We start from the raw sequence: 21,811 nt of genomic DNA on the forward strand, positions 1-21,811 counted from the left end.
TTGGCCTAAATAAAGTTCTAAGTACTGAAAGTTACAGTATAAAATAACAAGGTTCAAAAGCTGTTTACATTGTGATGTTCAGAAGTCAGCAATTAGGAGGAATACAAGAAAAGCTTGGGGATGTAACAGAAGCAGAAACAGCCACAGAAACAGAATCAAAATACTACAGCACATTTTGCATTAGAAAGCAAAATGGTAGTAAATCCGCAATGTGTGGCACTTGCCCGTCTTTTGAGAGCAGAAATAAGGCACAGGAATTAGTGCAGAAGGGAAATACTTAAAGCCTTTTCCCACAATGTCTGTCCTTTCCTAGTTCGATCCAGCCACTGTGCAAGGCTTTTGTTCATTAACAGCCATGCTATAGGCTGCCATTGGAATTCAGGTGGGCACAGAGCCAAAGCACCCCACCAGAATATGAACGAGAAACAGAAGGAGCAACACCAAGTGCCTCTGGAGAATGTGCAATGGTCAGGGGGCTGGGCTCAGCCTTGGTACAGCAGGAAAAGGAGAAGAAATGGGCCTGGGAGAGGCTGTGTTACTAACTGTTCAGCAGGATATTTTATAAATGAAACTCATTATGTACTCGATCTTCCTGAAGACTCCTAATACTGCAGATGTGTATTTAGGATTAGGCTGTATCTCCCTATTCCAGTGTGGGCCTAGTGGTTTGCAAAGATTGCATTTTCACACCAGAGAGGTGAGACAAATTTTGGATCTGCTCCTGGACCTCACAGTCTGAAGGGAAGAGAATTCTGGAGCCAGTTTCATACTCTTCCCATCTTCAGTCTCAGGTGCCCATGTTAAGGAGGCCTCCACGTTCTTCCACCTTCCCTTGACAACTCTTGAGCTGACTTAAGAGGCCTCTTCATTCAGTCACCTTTGTTCAGGCCCTATGGCTGATTTTTGAACATCAAGAGTACACTACCTACAGAGAAATGACTGAGCAGTTGTAGGAAGCTGCACCAATAGAGCAGAACCCCTCAGTTTTTTAAATCATCTGATGGAATGTAGAAGAAAAAACAAAACATCTGCTTTAAATATGCATTAGAGAGAGATAATTCAACTTTGCTTTGTCTAAAATACATGAGTTGAATTCTAGTTCTGTCAGGTCTGTCAGAGACATCCTCACACGAATCAGGTTATACACTACATTTTCAAAACATTCTTTCACTGGTGAAACATACCCAAGGGATCTACCCTTACGGAAGCTGCAGAGCAATAAAAATTAACCCGTTCATCTTTGTCACACTTATCAGGCTACAGTTTATCCTGACACAATCCTAAAAATACTTTCTGGTTTTCTGAACTGGTACATTTCTGATTAAAATTAAGTATGTGTGCAAGTACAAAAGGAAAATTTCTGGAATGCCTAACATGTACTGGGAGCACTATTATTTATAGATGTAAAGGTAAACTGCGTCTTGATGTGTGTTCCTGAACAAAGATTGTCAAGACATAGGCACAGAGAATGAAAGAACCATACACAGAATATTGGTTTTAATTGTTTGTTTTCTCTGTTTTAAAAAATGATGAAAACAGAATAGAAAATGTGAAAAGCATAGGGGTTCTAACTTGCATTTTATTTAATTTGGCAAAGAAGCAGATACACTGTACTGACGACATGGGATCCTGTGATTAAGACTCAGAATTGGCAGGTCAGGAAACCTGCCAAAGCTTTTAAAAACCTCTTGGCTACAGCCCAGCTGACAGGGCCCTTTACAGACCGTGAGGTCTATTGCTGTTTAAGCCTCAGGTACACACAATTCAACAGGCCTCAGTTTCCTCACCAGTGAAAGCGTAATTATATAATAATTCTCTTGGATATTATAAAATTCAGCATGCTAATTTTGTGCTACAGGTCATCAGATACAAAATGGAATGAAAAGTATTGTCTTCATTTCATCAGTGGCTGCAGTGGCTTACATTGGCCAACCCCTCTGAGGAAAGCTTCTAGCCAAAGGACATATTTAAAACTGCATCTCTGCTGAGGCACGAAAGGAAAGTTGTGAGCTACTTCCACTGTGATATGACATCCTTGACATGACTCAGGCTGAGGGAGCCTATACATCACAACCCAAAAAAACCCCCAAGGCTGGCAAAAGCAGCAGAGAAAACAAACTACCACCACCACATGGACACTATTTATCAAAACAGCTCTGCTGAGCCAACCCTCAAAGGACTGCATGGCACAGCTTAAAGCAAGGGAAGATTTATCTGTGCTCCTGGGAGTTTTACTCTTCCTGCCCTATGTAAGCAAAGACAACCACTTTGTTCACCTCCTATTTTACGCCGTCCCCATCCCGGCCCTTGCAAGCCAGGGTGGCAGCAAACAGGATTTGTGCACAGAGAGAATGAAAAAAGGAGTTCTTTTCTTGGCAGTTGTGCTGATTCAGCACAATGTTGGCTGTGCATTACAGCTCTAAGCAGTTACCACCCACAGAGGAGATCAGCATGTTTATATGAAAACACAGCGAAGGAAACACGGATGGCAGACCCAGGAGGCAGGCTCTCTTGGATAGCTTAGGTGAACCTGTCCTTCTGTGTAGGAGCAACCTAAAGGTGAAGTTTTAGATTAAATGTACATCTTTTCCACAATATCCAACTGCTGAAATACCTCAATGGACAGCTCTGAGGTGGTGCACCTTGAAGATGTCAACTGACTAAGAACACACTACAGGGTTACCTTCTGTGTGGACCTCCTGTTCCGTCTTTGCCAAGAAGATTTCCTCTATGCCTCCTGCAGGACTTGCAGGGTGGCAAGGTTAAGTGTGGACATTCAGGAGGGCTCCTGATCTTTCACTGGGAGCACTATGTCATCTGCTGAGATTTCTAGGCATTCAGACATTAGGCTCATCATCAGGGTAGGCAAAGGGCTTTAGGACTCTCCAGTGTTGGCCAGCTCAGATAAATTAGATGTTGACAACAGAAGTTTGGTAGTCCAGGCTTCCCTCCTGGAGACCTTCACAGTTGAAATGTAACATTATTTCACATCAAGGTGATACCTAGTATTACGTTTATTTGATTGCAGGAAGGATGGACATAGGGAGGAAGAGAAAGGCACTCTTATGTTAAAAGTCTTCCATCTTCTGTAACAGCAAAATTGAGCAGTGAACTGTGAACCATACAGTGAGCTGTATGGATCTCATGTGACACATCTTCCTAGTCTGCATATGGGTGGCTCTCAGGGTCTAGAGTGGAAGTCTGATTTCTCCAAAGAGTTAGTACATCTGTTAACTACAGCACTCCACATTCTACTGCTTTGAAAACAGATTAGAGTCTCCTTCGTGCAGCCACAGCAAGTTCTGCTCTTCAATATAGTGTTCTTTGTTAAAATAACCTCTGGTTCCTTTCTTGCATCTTGTGCCTGATGCCATCTGGCTGTTAACACTTCACCCAGACACAGGTGCATTCAATAGTTACGTGCATGCACAGGATCCATTTCCACTCACACATCCATCCCCACAACAGCAAAGACAGGGTGACACCTGTAGCTCTTGAAGCACACTTTAACCCTCCCAATTGACAAAGCCCTTTTCAGAAATGTAGAAAAATATCACTTCCCTAAGCTTGGGCTGTGCAAATCATACACCTCACCAACAATATCTCTTAAAAAGAAGGCAGATACAATCCATGCTGACTGACACTGATGCAAAGTTGTGCCATGTGAACAGAAAACTCTTCCTCACAGCATTCTTCCTGTGTCTTCTACAAAAGGCTTTCTAGGCAATAACAGCTCAGAGCTACACAAAAGGCTTGCATTTGCAGGTCTGAAAAAAGTGCATTAGTGTGGGTAAACCACAAGCTCTTCTTTTAAACTATTTGCTGTTCTTCCTCCCATTAAGTGTCTCTTCAAACATATTTAAACTGTTTAAATGTATTTTAACTGTTTATGTATCCAGCATAGTTTTTTTACCTGGGCTCCAAAGTCGGTGAAATATTGATGTGAAGGGTTAAGCTATTCTTTTTATTATATTAGCGAGTGTATTTGGAATACCATCCCCTGCCACACTTCCTGCTCCATGTGTGAGCACCCTGCAGTGCACATTTGGAAACATTACTAATTACCCCAACAAGAGGCTCTCCTTCACTCGGCAGGAACTGTGAGCTTGAGTCATTAGGGGTTGGTTAACAGGTCCAAGCATACACAGCTCAGAAGAGCGATGACAGGACAATAGGACACCGTCTTAGGCTGTGTGACAGGAAGTTTAGGCTAGACATTAGGAGAAAATTAATCACTGAAAGAGTGATGGGGCATTGGAGTGGGCTGCTCAGGGAGGTGGTGGAATCACCATCCCTGAAAGTGTTTAAAAAAAGACTGGATGTGGCACTGAGTGTGGTGATTTAGCTGTTAAAGTAGTGTTAGGTCACAGGCTGGACTTGATCTTCTCAAAGGTCTTTTCCAACCTAGTTAATTCTGTGATTCTGTGACTTGCAGAGAACCAATCACATCCTCCAAGCATAGGAATGGAGAGAGGAATAACTGAGGCTGATAGACAACAGGGTTGATGAAAAGAGTGAAAAAAAAAAGGAGAGGGATAATGAAGGCTAAATGCAAGGTAGGACTCATGGGCAACTCTCTCCTTGCATGAGACATTATATTAAAACATTCTTCTATCTTTTCTTCAAAGAATGCCTTAATTCACACTGGTACAGCTCAGTTCAGGAAATATTGGGTGCTTTGCTGTCAAAGTCTTGAAAACACCTCTAAAGAGACACATTGTGCCCAATGCCTGAGAAACTCTCCTCAGAATCCATCTGTCCTTAATGGGAATTGAAAGAACAGCACTGATTTGTCCAAGCCAGACCAGGAGAAAGAGCTGGGGAAAAATGCAAAGTGGTTGCTATACCCTCACTGCCCCAGAGCTCACAGCTGCTGACCCTCTTTGACTCTTGGTTACCCACACACCCCAATGCCCACCTGAAATCAGAGCTGGCTAAAAGGCAGTAGGACCCACCTTAACTCAATGTTAAATCCAGCTTGAACATGGATAGTCCATTCACATCGTGCATTCAGTGGGTAACCCTCCAGCAAAATCTGACCTCTGGAAGCCCGAAGAACCTGCCCACACCCTGGGGAGAAAAAAGAAGAAAAAAAATTGTGTGAAGGACCTTCAAGAGACATTTGAAGAAAATATATGTAGAAATAACACTAGAAAGAGACGACGGAATGGCTTAGGAAGATACACTCTTTCTTACAAGGCAGTGTATAAAATACTGGGACAGCCCCACAATGGTTGTAAAGAGTTATGACTATACTGGAGTATTGTCTAGGCTAAGAGTACCCCCAGGAAAACTGTAGTTGATTGCATTGTCCCTGGTTTGCAATGCAACTTCATGAAACCAATTCTTGCAGCTTTTCCCTCTCTATTAATTAGCCCACCTACACACCTGGCTGATGCTCCAGCTCAGAACAGTTTTAATGGAGCCCATGCTGACATTTGCAACCACTGAAACTGAGGAAGTTGCTGGGAAAGTGACAAAACGACAATGAACACCTGCATTAGCTCAAGCAAAAGAATGAGACAAAAAATCTGTAGCACCCAACGTCATGGTTGCTAGTCCCTCATAAGGAGACTCTAGGAGGAAAAAGAGCTGATATATTTGTAGAGGACAAGCTTGTCCTCAGGATTCACTACATCATCCTTGCATGTTAATGCCACCATGCCAATGAAGATATATAAACATCACAGCTCCTCTATCATCAGCGTGACACTGATGACTCACTGTGACACATATAGAATATACAGCCCTTATCTCTTCTTTCAGGTTCATTCTTATCCTTCCTCTAGTCTTGTTCCACTCTGCCTGTGCTTCTCTCAGTTTTTCACCATACTATGGAATGTATTTCAGCACCAACAGGATAAGATGAAGTGCTCCAGTCATTTGTGCCCAATCTAAGAAAACCATCAGAGGACAATGAGCTGGACAAACAGCAGACAAGGTCACACCGGGGGAGCAATATCTTTTCATGACAATCCTGCAGCTGTCCCTAGGCATCTGTCCAGGGATAGTTGTCCTAATTCCTCATCTTGAATGCTGAACATTTTTAGCCCAGAGAGTTCTCTCACCTTCAGTAACCTCTCCCTTTTCCCCAGCTATAAAATACGGCTAATTATAATTTCCTCTGTGGAAGATGCAAAGTTGTTTAGTGATTTTACTGTGATCTGCACATGCACATCCTAGCAAAATACACAGTTAAGTCACTATGTATCAGACAGAGCTAATTTTTCAGTTCCTACTTTCCTGACTACATCTTTCTCGTACATGTCTTGCACATGACTACCTCCCCTGGTAAGCCTTCTGTTGCTTTGCTGGAGTATGAGACTGTATCTGTAATCCAAAAATTGCAATTCAGTCTAACAGTGTCACCTAATCAGGAGAGCCTACACACCACAGATGAGGATAAGCAAAAAGTTGAATGACCCAAAAGACCTCCACAGCAATTCTCTCACTTCTTTTTACCTCTTCAGTCTGACAGAAAGCTCTGCTGCTTCCATCTGTTTCCCTAGAGAAACCCTAAGCTTTTAAGCAGTAACCCAGGATGAATGTTTCCTACTGAAACAGAGGGTTTTAACACTCGCCTCCGGGCCCTTCCTTCCCGAGGGAGAAAGGGTGACAGTGACCTGATTTGGTGAAGTACCGAGCATCTGTGGTTCCCATTGATCATAGTGTCTGGAAATCAATCCTGCTGCATCTGGTCTATGGGGAAACATGAAGACTCCAGGTCAATTCCTCCTCTTTCTTCTTAAGAAAGTGTTGCTCAAATGAAATACCCTTTGTTCATTTACCCTCGGTTACCCTTAATTAAGCAGGACCCAAGGAAACAGAAATCCTGCTCAGAAGAGTTCCTCAAAAGTGTTTCATCCTCTTCTGCAGCTCGCTCAGTTCCCTCTGTAAAAGGCGAGGATTAATGAGTGTGCCCAGCAACCACATTACGATTCATCGAGTACAGCAGGATCTGCTGTGGTGAAAATGATAATGCTCCTTCCCACAGCAAGAAACAGGCCCTTGTGCTGCCATTGGCTCCTGCCTCAAAAACAACCTGAGACAAAGCTGCTAGAAATCTTCAGAGGGTTTGACAGGGGGCTTGGACCACCTCAAAGAAAGTTTCCCTTTCGTCCTGAAGGGTTTTTGAGTTTTCAATGCCTTAAACAAAGGAAAGCCAAAGAACTGGTGAAAAGAGATACTTGTATGCACGGCATACTAAACACACTTCTCTGTTTGCCATGGTACAGCCTGAACTCTCTGAACACTGGCGCCGAGGAAGTAGGTTTGGCCAGCAAAGCAGGTGGTCCAGAGACTAAAGAGGAGCCATTCAGTGACACTCTCCAAAAGAACGTTCTCAGGTTTGCTCCCACCCTTCTCTGCACGAAGCACCTTTGCAATCACATCAAATCTGTGTTCTTTAATCTCCAGCGCTTCTAGCAGAAGTTAGGCTGACTCCCAAGACCAACAGTTCAATCATATGTTGATCAAAAGGAGTCTTTTCTCTTCCTATTCTAAATCTGCAGGAGACCTGGAAAGCCCTCAAAAATAATTTACATCATAAACACAAATGCTGGCAAATTCTGCCTCATTTACAAAAAAATAAACCTCTTTGGCAGAGCATCAACATCCTTGTTCCGTTCCTGTTCCTGAAAAAAAGGCAGCTTTCAGGGCCACAGTAAGATTTCCTCCAAGGCTTGTTACTAACAGAGAATAAAAAAATTCAGGGGACCTCTGAGTTGTAGCCCACAGAGACGTGTGTGTTGATGGAGGGAGAGGTCCTGAGACGACCTTTGGTAAAAACTCATTATCTTCTGTTTGAGTGCTGCATCTCAGATGTGATGCTCCTTCAACAGTCAAGATGACTGAACAGAGGAGAAAGACAGTAGAAAGGTTTCTGCTCTTCAGAAACAGGCTGATATGGGAAGGCAGCTGTCACTTGTCACAACTTGTTGCTTCCTGTTGGTTGTTGATCACCAATATGCAAAACAGTAATGTTCAGAAAGTTTCAAAAACTACAAATTCTTTTGTCTGGCACAGGGTCCACATGTAGACAGCAGAGCTGAGAACAGCTGTTAGAAAACACCACTTTCTCCCCTGCTTTGATGGAGCATGTGCCTTGAAGTGACATTACAACCTGCGGCTGGCAAAAACTGTTGCAGTTCAGGGTACAGAGGAAAGGGTTCTGTAGGGTTGGTTTTCTTCTGGTTTTAGAGCCTGATGTGCCTCTTGGGCATGATTATTCAATCCAAGAGAAGTCCCATTAGGAAACATCCTAGCACCCAATTAAATCTAGTCAGCATGCCTATTTCCTAATAGCACTTCTTTGGCCTACCCTTTTTATCTTTTTACCAAATGATCTGGTATCCTTTGGTGGGTTTTCAGCCATACCCATGCTTCCAGCTATGCCAGCGGATACCTTAAACCTGACAGACCCATGGGCCATCCCGTGGTACTTCTTCGTTGCCATGGCCCTCTGTCATCGTTACTTTTGCCGGCAGCTCCCACAAATCTCGGGGCCCACCCTGCGCTGGCGAATGCACTCAGTCTCTGGAGCGCTGCCGGGGGCTAGGCCTCATTGTTGTCCCGGAGGTACCCAGACCGTGCCACGCAGCTCCCCCCGCCGCCTACAGTATCAACAGGCACTGATCCTGCCCGCAGATCCTCCGCACCCCCGCGCTCCCCGCCTGGCGCCCAACCTGCGGCATCACCGGGGCCTCACGGCGCGGCCTCCCGCGGGCCCCCGGCCGCCCCCTACCGCCCGTGCGGCGCCGCTGCCGGCGGGGCCCGCGGCGGCCGGGGCCTGCGGTGCCCGCCGGGCCGGGCGTGCCGTGCCCGCGGCGCTGCCTCAGCACGGCCCGGCAGCGCAGGGATGCGGACGGGGCGGCGCTCGCCCTCCCGGCCGGCCCAGCCCGGGAGCCGCGGCACGGCGGCAGCGCCCGCCGGCCCCGCGAGAGGGAGACAGAGCCCGGCGCTCCCGGCGGGAGCTGCCGCCCGCCCGCCCGCCCGGCCGCGCCGCACGAGAGGCCGCGCCGTGCTCCGGCAGCGCTGGCGTTGGCAGTGTAGGACGAAGCAGGCAGATTTTGTACAGCCCGCTATTACCGTGCTGGCACTTCTTTGTAATTCTGGGATTTCTTGGCCCTCTGCCGCTGGCCAGGCGCCCAGGGCTGGCTGCAAAGTTTCATCTGTGATGCCGTATGCAGGTACCAAAGAGAGATGGCTCCTCCTGTGCTCTCCCAGATGTGGTGTGCTAGCACATCCACGGCTCCAGCAGCCTGTGCCTGCTGGCATTCCGAGGCTACTTGCTGGCCACCCTCCAGACCCAAAGCCACATCGCTGGGAGGCGCAGTCCGGCACCCGTCATGATTATGGGCTGCTTTGCAGACATGCAGTTTTCTCCATGCCTGAGCCATCAAGGCCAAAATTGCGATGGCCACAAAAGGGGAGCTCAGGATGTGCTGGCATCACAACTATCCTCTGTGTCCCCACTTTAAGAGTGGAAGAGACAACAGCACTGTCTGACTTTCCTACCCCACCTCTCAAGTACCATAGAGCTACATGAAAGAGAACATAGCCTCAGTGTCACACTGCTTCCCTTAAAAGAGCAAGTAGTAAGAAAAACGTTCTAAGACAAAGCTGTCCAAAATTTCAGTACTGCAAAAATATCCAAATAGATCTCTCTGTGAAGGTGTGTTTGCTTCAATACAAGTGGGAAGAATAAACTGAAATATACTGTAGACAACCAATATATTCAGGCAAATGGAGGAAAAATTAGATGAGTTAATGACTCTTTCTTGGCTCTTCTTTTAAAGAAATTCCAGAGGAGCTCCAGCATGCACCTAGAGAGAATGGGACTTTAAAGTGTTCTCAGAAATCACACCATAAACGGCAGGGCACTCAGTTGATCAACTTCCAAAGCCTCAAGGTTGAGATAGCTCTGTTGCTGAAACATGTTGATTCCCCACATTCTGCTATTTGAAGCAATGATTTTATTTTATATGCTTTCACCTCCTGAATGGTCGTGGGTAGTGTTGTGAAAGCAAGTTAAATTGTTGCTTTAAAATCAATGACTAAGAGGACACAAGCCTAAGGTATATAGCACAATGAACAGAACAGAGTAGGGAAAGCAGACTCTGCTTTTATCCCTTCCAGCGAAAGGTGAACAAAGAGACAGTCAATAAAAAATGAAAGTAAGCTTCACCTTCACTGGTGGGAAATTGGTGAAGGAAATACCAGTCTTAAACGTTATACAGTTAGCTGATGGAATTTATTATTTAAAGACAGAATTGGGATTAACAACTTAGCAAAACTAAAAAGGAGGCGCTTTTGTACACTGTCAGGTACAAAACCTTTAGATATTGCTACCAGGGCCTGAAACAACTTGTTGTTGTGACATAATCAAAAGCTGCAAGACAGTGTTTTCTAGAGGTACCTTGAAGTGTTGAAGATGTATGGCAGAGGAAGGAAGCACTGGGATATCCTTGGGGCTGGCAGGGCTTGAAGGAGGACAGAGGGTAAGCTCTTTGATAAAGCTGTTGCCCTTGTAAATGTTTATGCTTATGTTCAGAGGCTATGATGATGTGTGTCCAAGAAATGCAGATTACAGAAGATTTCCAGACTCATGGAAGTTAAAGTTTTAAAAATAAACCAAACCCAAACAGACATTTAGTAGGGTTCTAACCCACCATGACATGAGTCCCAGTCCAATTCCTCTCAGATAGGCACTGGGAGAGAAGCTTTTTCCCCAACTGTAGAACTGCTTAGTGCCTGGTTGTGTTTGCCTTCTGCTGGTGCCCTTTGCAAGGGTCACTGTACAGGAATAGCTGGAAAGGCACAGCATGGCCCTGGCTCTGTCCCACCACTCCCTGTCCCTGACATCCCTCCCTGCCCGTGCAGGACACTTACTCATGCAGTCCCCTCCATACCAGCCAGCTCTGCACTCTGCACAGTAGATTCCCTTGATGTAGAAGTCGTCAAGTGTCCCTCCCCAGGAGCCATTGCGACAGGACTTGCAGTTCTCAAAGATGGTGCAGCCTAAAAAGAGAGCCACTGTGTTAGATGAAAGCCAAGGTGGATTGCCCTGTGGGAAGAGGAGCAGCCTCTCTGTCTTTTCCACAGAAAATGCCAATGACATTAATGACTGCAGAGGTGCTGACAGCTTTCCCACTGGGAACCATACCCAACCTCCACACCCTAGGCAGCTCAAACTGAGATTTGGAACCAAACTCCTGATCTGAGTTGCCCAAACCTCTAAATCTCATTGCTCCAACTGTAAACGCCTCTCTCAGGAGTCTGCATGAGTGTGCTGATGCCACTTGGGCCCAGCCTAAATTATTCTAATGACTTCTAAACTGGTCCTAGCTCCTCCTGCTCTCTCCTCCTATCACCTGTCACTTTTCTTTTTCCTCCTGGCTTGTGGGACTTCCAAGTTATCTCTCCTTTTTTCCTTTGGGGATGCAAATCAACAAAGAGTACCCCCAAAACACTCCTGGTGTGAGGCCAGCTATAGTGTCACCTTTGGCAATTTCCAAGCCTGCCCAAGACATCCTGGCAACACTGCTAGTAGGAAGTGTTGGGGTTTTTGGCCAGTGATGCTACCTACTTTGGGGGAACCTTGCCAAGTGTCTTGCTGCTGTCAGCTGGCTGATGAAGTTCCTGAGGAAATGCAGGACAATCCCATGCCTCAGTGAGATGTGCTTGTTCACCACTGCCCTGCCCAGCATCTGCCATGATGCTTTGGCCAAAGATTTGGTGTGAGCACAGCATGGCCACAAGCATACCTGGGTGGATTAAACAGGAGTCACACTCATTCTCCTCGTTCCTGCAGCAGGGAATGGTGTAGCCCACTCGTTCTTTCTGTCCTGGGCAGACACACTCGATTTGGTCATATTCACAGCATTCCCGACACATGATATTCCATTCAGCTCCTGGGCAGTTTTCATTGATCACTGTGTACTCTGCAGAGAACGGAGAGGAGGACACATGGAAACAATCCATTATCTGATGAGGACTGGCAGGATCTATTGTCCATGGATGCCATGAGGCTGGCCAAGGTCTTCAGCTCAGAAACACCCAAACTATGTGGCAATGTGCACCTGAAATGTCAGTGTGGTTTGCGTGTCTAAGGAACACACAGGAATTTCACAGTGCCAGCCAGAGGAAGCAAACAGACCAGAGGGAAGGAATATGTTCATTTTCTCTGCAAGGCCTTCCCACTTCTGCAGAGAGAAAAATAGCTTTAAAAAAACACAGAGGACGATATCACATGAGAAAGTTCCTTCAGATTACAGGACTGATTTAAAGCATCATCTATAGTATAGATTATTTAAACTATGATAGCATGTTTTGGTTGTATTTCTGCTTGTGAATTTGCTATTCTTGAAAACTAGGGGGCCCACCAGGAAAGGCCACTTTTAAAGTTGGATTTTAGTTGGTTTCACTCCCTATTTTCACCCAGAAGCACATGTTGTTACATTTGACTTCACTGCCAAGGGAAACAAGATTTTTTGTAATTTTTAAAGGTTCGTTTTGCCTGGCATTTCTAATATGGTAGCATCTTTCTATTATTTAGCATAACCTCATATGCTATCTAAGCTATGCTGGAAGTACCCTTTTAAGGAACAACCTCAGACTGTGACTCAGGACTGCCACAATAAGTGCAGATCCTGTCTTTCCCCACCAGTGTGCTGTCTAAATTCTACAAAGAGAGATCCAAAGAATGCACCGAGCTGTCAGCATGCCTTCTAAGCAGCTGACAGCCCTGATGACTGCTTTCATTGAGTTTGATAGTAAAAAGAGAGAGCAGACTAGAAAGATGAGACATGAAGGAAACTTAATGAGACTAGCTCTTTTTTCCCTTTCTATCCTCCTCTTTTTTCTTTCTTTTTTTTTTCCTTTCTTTTTTTTTTTTTAATTGTGGTTAGGTAACAACCTTTTCCCTTGTGTATTAAACTCTGAGTAACAGGGTTGTCTTGTCATGAAACAAGCCATATATCTCTAAGGTGAAACACTCCCATCCGTGTCTGTACCTGTCTCCCTTCTCACACGATTGTTTTTTTGTTTCATTGTCACTGATAACCTAATTACTGTGCCTGCTGGAGCTCCCTATCACTGAGCCTTGCTGCTCTGTCTTACTTGACTCCCCATGACCTCATGAAGCCTGGTTGCTGGAAGCTTATCTTCTCCCCTGGGGATTTTTACTGACTCCATAAAAAAGGACCACCAAACTGTTTCTTCTTTTCCTTTTTTTTTTTTTTTTAATTCCCCTTTGGCTGGGAAATGAAATGCAGCCCTTTGTGCCTGGTGACCACAGTGGACTCTCCCTGTGTCCTCAGCGACCAGGGAGAGTCCACTGCTGCTCTAAGTTTAGGAAAGAGGCTGCTGTTTGTGCTGAAACCTTTCCATCCCCCCTCTCTGCTCCTATAATCATTCCAAAAAGAAAAAGCTGTTCCTTCCATCCAATAAGATTCTATATTTTTTTATTCCAGTAGTGGAATCTTGCATTGAAATAATCTTATTGTTCAGCAGTTATAGACCCTTTTGACTGTAGATCTTGACAAAGTTCTTTTTCCAGATGGGAAAATGAAGCACAAGGGAGGTGAAGTGACTTTGCTCAAGGTGCCAGGGAAAAACAATGGTAGAGTCAGGAATTAAACTCATGCCTTCTAATTTCCAGAATGGCAGTCAATCATCCTGGCCAGGCTGGGGCTTCTTAACCTATGGCTATTATTCCCTTTTAATTAAGCCTTTTATCTATGAATTGTATCTGATTCAGATTCCAGAGAAAATTAATTACACACATCTAATTATCTCTGTGGAACTGACACTCAGTTTGATACATCTCACCATACAAGGCAGACAATAGCTGTGTCTCTGGTGTATGGGTTGGGAGTCTCTCTCCTTCCTGAAGCAGTACTCTTTAAAATCTGACTAATAAATAACTACCCAACACTCAGAGCTTTTGTAAAGCATCCTTCAAATTTTCATTTTTTTCCTAACTCAAGATAGAAATCTAATTTATCTCAAGCTTGCTAAAGCCTATTAATAAAGTGGATATATTATTCAAGAGAATTTTTTGACTGTAAAATGATCCAAATATTCACAGGCAAACTTACATTGAGGTAACAAAGGAATGTCTTCATCCTTGCAGGAGCTCACATCCTGACAAGGTAAGGCTGTGAGCAACACAACTTTCAAGTTAACATCGAGAGATGGGCTGGACCATGTGACATCCAGAGGTCCCTTTCCATCTAAATTACTCTGTTCTTCCCTAAAGTATTACATATGTATTTGCATGTAGGTAGAGAGTGTGAATGTGTGCATATGAATATTTCTTTTCATATGTCGAGCTTGTGTACACAACAGAGCCAAAAAGCAGAGGCCACACTTATTCTTGGTGGATCAAATGTGTGTGTTTGTAGAATAAGTTGACCTTGAGGTAATATTTAGTGTTAAGAAAGGAGCAGCTGATCTTGGCCCTTAAAAATTGTAGAAATATACTTGCTGCCACCTAGAAATGCTTTTTTCTCACTTCTTTTGTCTCACCTTAGACAATGAATATATCTAAAAAAACATCTTTTGACTTACTGACAATTTAATTCCCTTTCAGGTTCTCAGTTTCTGCAGTTTGAGCAATTTATACAGCCTTGACAAGGAAATATGTGGATTTGAGATTTTTTTAAGTGGCCCTTCTAGGATTTTCTTCACAGAAATCATGGAATCTATTATTTTGAGGTTCTGTAGAAGCTATTCTTTAAATAAATATGATTGAAGAGCTTATGCAGGATCCCTTTTGTTTTCTCTCAGGGCTACTGAAAAAAAGGTAAATAAAACCTTTGCCTCAGAAGTTTAAGAGGGATATGCAGAGAGTCACTTAAGTGTGTAAGCAATGTTTGTTTGTGTGGCTGAGCTCAGCCTGTGCTCCAGGGAGGCAGAGGCATAACCCTGCTCCCCCGTGTGTGTTTGGGGATGGGCAACCACTGGCAGCTCCCACACACACACTTGGCCATTATTACCACAGAACAGAGAAGAATGAGGCAGAGAAAAGTGGGGGAAGATTTATTGACTGAGTAAAATGCTGAAAGCAAGACCTCGGCCAGCTGTGGCAGAGATAATTGTGGGGTGTTTTGTGAGCTTCACTTTGATAATCTTCCAAAGCAGGCAGTCTGGCTTGCAGGCAGTGACTGCGTCTTTGATTTTGGGACAAGCCGGAAGAAGCTGCTTGACAACCCATACAAAATATTTAACTGCAAAGAACAAACAAGACTCTGGACAGGCAAATAAACAGTAGATTAATTTATGAGATTTTAATGATGGAAGAAAAGCCCATTAAATCCAGGCATAAACAACTCACATGGAAGCAGCTCAAGACTATGGAAACCATGCAAGAAATGCCTGTGCTGGGAAAGCACGCAAAGGTCCAGGGCATGTGCTGGAGGGAAGACCTGCTTGGCCCAGGAGCCTGGCACAGCCCAACACCCTTCATCTGACGCTTTGGGTCCAGCCTGAGCAGGACTGTGAGGTGGGAGATCAACATTTTCAGGTTCAGATGGCAGTGCAGTCAGGCTTGCTACCTACATCTGCACCTAGCAAGACCTCCTAATCCCTACAGCATGTCAGATCCTAGAGGCTGTCAGTGATGGATTTTGAGGGACAGCAGTTGGAGGGAATACTCCCAGACAATGTTCTCCTTGTTGGCAGTGTCAGTCCAACAACTCCCCTCAGTGATGTTGCTGCCTCCCCTCATGCCCAGGGCTGGGATCAGGCTTAAAGCTTTGGTGATTCAGGAAGAGATTCACAAGCACATTGTTGCCTCAGGGGTGGGTCAGGCCGCTCATCATGGTGAAATGTCAGCTTCAGCTGACTCATCTTTTGCCATAGTGAATTTGTATATCATAGATACCTCACTAAATGGAAAGGGATTTCTGCTCCAAAGATCTGAGAGCTGGGAAAACTGTAGCTAAGAAGTAAGGTGAGTTGAAGCAAGTCCAATTATACCAATTATTTCTTGTGTCTTCCACTTCTTTAAAAGAATGAGGATTTTTTTTAGAGTACAGTCACTTTAAGCTGATATAAGCCCTTGCTGCTGCTGAGATGGGACATTTTTCTCCCTCCTCTCCCTGACTTCCCATTCCCATCCCTGTATTTGTGCTGACAGTAGCTGCTATGTGGAGGGATCAGACAACTGATCGAGCAAAAATCCAGTTTGCCAAATCTGTCCTTGGAGGGAACTTCTTATGCTACAAGTCCATTCTGTTATCCTGCAAAAATTTTCCTTCAATGTCTCAGTTTATCCATCAGTACATTGCCAAACACTACTTAAGCTCAAAGAAACATTATTTCAAATTGTTTTGGAAAGTGCCATTTGCAGTAACAGCGCAGTGTAAGACCAGATAGAAACAGATGGATACATCTCTAGAATTTGAGTCCATAGAGGATGACTTTTTGAAGTGATTATTTAACCAGTTTGTGTTGCACTGATGAGAACATGCCCCTTTGTGTTTGATGTCATCTTTATTTTTTAACATGCTGCTCAACAACAACTACTGTCTTGAAGAAACAAGCAGTTGAATTTGAAGGAGCCATTTCTTAAGGCAGTTAGTCGGGAGAGTTTGGCCATGTAATAATTCTGAAAGAATTCCTTAACTTCTCATTAAAGAAAAGACAGCTTCAACAGAGATGAAACCTAGTGGCAGCTTACACTTTCTTTAAGTCCATCTCATTTTTCTGCTCCTTTCTTACTTGGCTCTACCACCAGTGCACAGATACGCAAGCTGGGCCTCACCCCACAGCCATCAGGTGTGTGGACATTGACAACAGGAAATGCTCTGAGTGCAGCACTGGGTGAAACTGTGGCTCCATTGTGATGAGTAGTAACATTCTCCATTTGATTTCAGTGAGGCCAAGAGGAAGACACCTTATAAGGGAAGAGGGATGTTCCCTTTAAGAGACTTTTACTGGGGCTCTTGGAAAATGATGTACCCCAAACCCTTAATAATAAAGTGCAGGTCTTTATTGTTAACCTTTTTGACTCCGATTAACTACTGTGCAAATTATGTCTGTTTGTCTCTTTGATGTGTTAAGAGGATGAAAGGGATAATGCTGTCTCTAAAACCATTTGCTTCTCTCTAGAAATTATGTCCCTATTACTCTTTCAGCAGCTGGGCTAATTAAAATAGGAGTTGAAATATATCCCTGTTTTAGTTTTACTCAATGTGCTTATTTTATGGTCAAAGATCTTTGCTGAGTAATTAGACTGCTGCTTCTTCAGAGTCAGTTAGCATCCTTTTCTGCCTGTAGTGTGTGCTTTCACACAGTGGCAAGTGGGGAGAGGCAGAAAGGAAGGATCTCTATTTTTAAAAAGAATCAAAGCCAGTGGAAGAGCACAGGAGGAAATCTACAATACTAAGTGGAATCTGCCCACTTAATAAATGCACACTAATTTGACTCTCTTTTTTATATACCCTTCTCCTTTAGTTTCTTCTCAGTATTTATGACCTGGCATTTGTGATCTTATTATTGGCACTGTGGCCTTGTGGCTTCATTTGAGAAAAGCTGTGGCAGGAACAAATAGCCAGGTTAAGACTCTTCAGAGGTTGCCACATCACCCTTCAGCTTCGATTCTCTGTGGGACAGAGGATCTTATTCTGGGCAGAGGAATTATACTATTATGATCAGGAAGAGCATTTGTCTTCTCTGTGCTGCAAGACAAGGAACAGGAACAGGTAATGAATGTAGAACTTTTGAGTAAGTGACAGCATTGATGATGTTAGACTTCTGCAGTAGGAGAGAATGTTTGGAAATCTGCAGAGAAGAAGCAGCTGCAGTACTGAAATGAATTCATGACCACATAACATGAGAATGTGCTCGTGTCGTAAACGTGGAGGAGTGGAGCTGGACCTGTCTTGAGGGCTTGCCTCTTGTAATGGTGTGAGACCTGCAACATGTTGACAACTTAACTTGCAGTTAACGTTGCCCAGATAGAAACAGTCCACACAGACTGCAGCGACCCTCCTCAAATTTTAGTCCTTACAGCTCCTTTGGAGTGCGTAGTCCAGCCCTAACCATGGACTGAAGATGCTTTCAGCCTGCCTGGCCTCTGTCCCTGCTGATGGCTTGCCTCCCTGCCCTATGGTCTTCCTTCCAGTTTGCCCCTCACCATGTCCCTGTTCTTGCAGGAGGGAGAGGGGCATCCACATGCCCAAGGGAGGTCCTGCTGCTGACAACTGCATCGTCCTGTGGTGGTCACGGGTCCTTCAGGGCTGGTGGAAAGAAAAATCCTGGGCATTGGCAGGCTTGCAGGGACTCCTGGGAGCTACTTGAAGAGACCTCAGGGTCAAAAGCAAGTAACCCCAGCATTTTTTCCAAAATAAAAAGCAAGTCTCTTTCACTTTGTCCATGCTAGGAACCTAAACATGTGAACTGAAGTAACCCATTTGCTAAGATTGAATGCATCTGGATGTGTCTGAGTGCATCTGGCCTTCACTTCTCTAGACAGAGGCTGGAGGGGGAGGGGAAGAGAGGTTGGGAAGGGTTTAGATAGGCAGAAACACACAAAAACACACATATATTTTTAAGGAAACATGAGTCACTTGCACTCCAAGTTTATTCCAAAAAGTAAATTCCCAGACCGCCCTGACTCCTGCCCCCAGCTCTCGAGGCAGGCCCTGTGCAACTGGGTGTGATAAATATGGATAAAAATTGGATACATCTGTGGGGAGGAGACAAAACGCTATTTTCCAACCTGCCCTGACATGTTAAGGCCACTGCACTTCTGAGTCGCTCCCCAGTCTCTGAGAGCCCCTCCTGCTGTGGCTGGAGGGAGCTCCTGGCCCCCTCATGCTGCCAGCTGTGTGCCAAGCAAGTGCCAGCAGCTCCTCCGCCAGCAGCAGCAGCAGGGCAGGGGAGGCATGGCAAGGAAGGGCAGGGGGCAAGGGGGACAGCTGACATCCATGTGTCCCACAGGCTCCTCTTACAGTGCTCCTGGTGTGTGAGGAGTGGGTGTTGGGGGTGCCAGCACCCTCCCTCCAAAGCTCACAGCCCCACAGCCCTTGTGTCTCACTGGCCATTGTTGTCCTTCCTCCTGCCTCCCCTTGTCACTGCTGCCGAGGGGATCAGTGCTAGAGTACTCTGCAGATCAGATTCTTACTGAGAGAGAGAGAGACGTGCTGCCCCTGCAGCAGGGGGGGTTCATGCCCACCCAGCTGCCTGAGAGCCACAGCCTGTGCCCAGGGATGCTGTGCCACTGGCAGGGCTAGTTCTGTGCCACTCCAGCACACGGCACATGCCATGGAGCCACCTTGCCTGGCCAGTGTGCAAAGTGGCACGTGTCTGAGGGACAAGCCACTGCAGGGACAAGTCAGTGCATGTGGCACAGAGGCGGGGAGAAGCTCCCTGTGCTTGTGACCCAGGAGAAGCTTTGGCAGGAGGCCAGCCTCCCAGCATGGCTGCAGGTGCTGGTGGCCAGCCTGGAGGGCAGATGACCCTGGTCATCACCTGCTCCCTGTGTCCTGAGGGTTTGGCAGGGAAGGGCACTGCATAGGCAGACTCTCTGCTGCAGCCCCTGCTGAGGGGGCCTCTGAAGCACCATCCTTGACACCAGTGCTTTACAGTCATTGAGATCTGAGTGCCTGCAGATCTGACAGCTCCCCTGGTAAGAGGAGTCAGCAGTGCGGAAATATGCAGCAGCTTCAAGGGTGGGTGACTTGAGGGCACCTCACCTCCCAGTCCTAAGGGCCCACGATGCTGACAGCTGGCTGCTGCAAGCAGGTCTGGACACCTCCAGGTGTAAACAGCCCAGGTTCGTGGCCATAACTACAGCAAATTTGCACTCAACAGTAAATGCTTTTTGCTCAACCTTATCAAGATAATACTTGCTGGTTCAGCAGAAACTGGGATGGGGCTTGAGTACAAAAAAGATCATTCTGCTTTAACAAGGCTTCCCCTTGGAGAGAATAATATTGGAAGAGCTAAATCCCAGATTGGAAACAATGTGTGGGATTTGTTTTCTTTTTTTCCTTCACTTTTTTCTCCCTTGCCTTCATTCTTGGTGTTGGGGCTGGAGAGGAAAATCTCTGTCTTGCCAAACTAAACAAATTACGCTTTACAATTCAGAGACTTAAATGCCTCTTTTTATCATCATTTCCGTAGCACTGAGTGTTGAGAAAATAAAAGGACTAATAAGCAAAATGATTGCATACCTTTTTCTTAATGGCCATTGGCAAACAAATTCAGCCAGTTGTTTCTCTTTAAGGCTGTTAAGTTTGCCTGAAAATCATTCCTGGGTAAACCTACACACACACACACACACACACACACACACACACACACTCCATGCTGACAGGAAAAAAAGTACATAAAGCAGAGCCCCTTCTTTCTATTATTGCTGTCCCTGCAGATCTCTCTGCTTCCCATGACAGCGCATGAGATCAAACCCCTCTGACCACACTGAAGGAAAGGGGCTCATTCCACCGTGCCGGGAACACACACGCTCTCTTACAGTACCTCTTGGCAAGCAGGAGATGAGCAGGAGCTGGAGAAGAGTGAGTCCTACAAGTGTCCAGGGTGCTCGCTCCATACTGCCCAGGCCAGTGCAGCGGTGTGACTGCTCGGGAAGGGAGAGCAGGCAAACAGCTTTTACTGGGACCTCACCAGCTCCAGGCTGCGAGGGATCTCGGATTTCAGACCTCAGCACGCTCCCATCCTCACCAGAGGGGAACTACCTTCAAGAGACTTCTCAGGCGTCCAGAAGCACACGTCACCCCAAACCTCTCCAACTGCTGCCTTAACCCTTTCTGGACTCTGGCAACAGATCCTTTCTGTGATGGCTTTATTGGCTCAGTGCTCAGAACAGAGATAGCAGCTTTCCTTATGTAAAGAAAGCTCTTTTAAAGCGGGGAGAAAGAGAAATGCAGATATCTCTCTAAATGAGCCATCCCGGTTGCTGCGGGTGAGGTGAAGTTACGGGCATCTCCAGAAGGAGGCACTTTGTCCCTGCTCTGTTGGGCTTGTGGGGCATCCCGAGGGTGGCAAGGCAGGGTGTGGGGTGGGTGCAGAGAGGGATTCCTATCCCACACTCCCACAACTGGGCAGCCTGGCCAAGTGACACTGGTTCACTTTACGATGTGCTTAAAATAGCCGTGCATTTTTATGGTGGGGCAGATGAATGAATGAGGCTCAGTAAAAGTTCACTCCACAGTGGATGAAAACCACAACACACAAAAGGAATCACTTGGCATACGTGTGCTTGTGCTAGTCAAAACCTTTTTACTGTCCATTTCTGCCAGAAAATGCAATTTTGGCAAAATTGAAATGTTTTGTCGGAACATGCTGATATTGAGGAAATGTTTAATCCAAACAAAGGAGACCATTTAGTTTGGATTTTATCATTGTGTCATCTTTTGTTTTGCCTTTTCTATTAGCACATGCTACTGACTTTTTTTCTTGTCTTCAACCCATATTTTATAGCAGCATGCTTAATATTATCTAAATTTTTTTCTTGAACCATTTTTTAGTACTTTCCAAAGGACATGTTTTTTTCCTCTAAATCAGACTTTCCCAATTTGATTTCTATAGCAAGATTTCAAAATTTACATATATTATGAGAGGGGGAAAATAGAAAAATTGGCATTTGCTTTGTAGTAGGAAATCAAGTAACCCAAAAAGCTTTAGCAAATACCTACAGTTTGTAAAACTCAGGCATGTTGAACAGCCTCAAAAATTTGAGAGCCATTGCCAATGGAAGCCTTGAGTAGTTCAGTGCAGTGCAAAATCCGCTACACCTTTCTGTAGTCTTTCATGGGGTGAATGCCTTTAACCAGACATCTCT

General features: G+C 45.3%; 1 protein-coding gene across 3 annotated transcripts in view; it reads right to left on the reverse strand.

The window, feature by feature from the left end:
• PAMR1 (peptidase domain containing associated with muscle regeneration 1) overlaps positions 1 to 20,739 on the reverse strand; it is a 55,594-nt gene extending 34,855 nt beyond the window's left edge. For 2 of the 3 annotated variants that reach the window (XM_059849250.1, XM_059849249.1), the window contains exons 1-4: positions 20,488 to 20,738; positions 11,766 to 11,942; positions 10,891 to 11,019; positions 4,956 to 5,070 (exon numbers count right to left, since the gene is read on the reverse strand). In XM_059849250.1, the coding sequence (XP_059705233.1) occupies positions 4,956 to 5,070; positions 10,891 to 11,019; positions 11,766 to 11,942; positions 20,488 to 20,560 (494 nt within the window). In that variant the 5' untranslated portion in view covers positions 20,561 to 20,738. Of the gene's footprint in view, positions 1 to 4,955; positions 5,071 to 10,890; positions 11,020 to 11,765; positions 11,943 to 20,487 lie in introns of all 3 variants that reach the window. The other variant, XM_059849248.1, reaches the window with a different exon arrangement.
• Positions 20,740 to 21,811: the final 1,072 nt, after the last annotated feature.

The sequence above is a fragment of the Haemorhous mexicanus genome, chromosome 6 (assembly GCF_027477595.1).
Source record: "Haemorhous mexicanus isolate bHaeMex1 chromosome 6, bHaeMex1.pri, whole genome shotgun sequence".
NCBI classification, from domain to species: Eukaryota; Metazoa; Chordata; class Aves; order Passeriformes; family Fringillidae; genus Haemorhous; species Haemorhous mexicanus.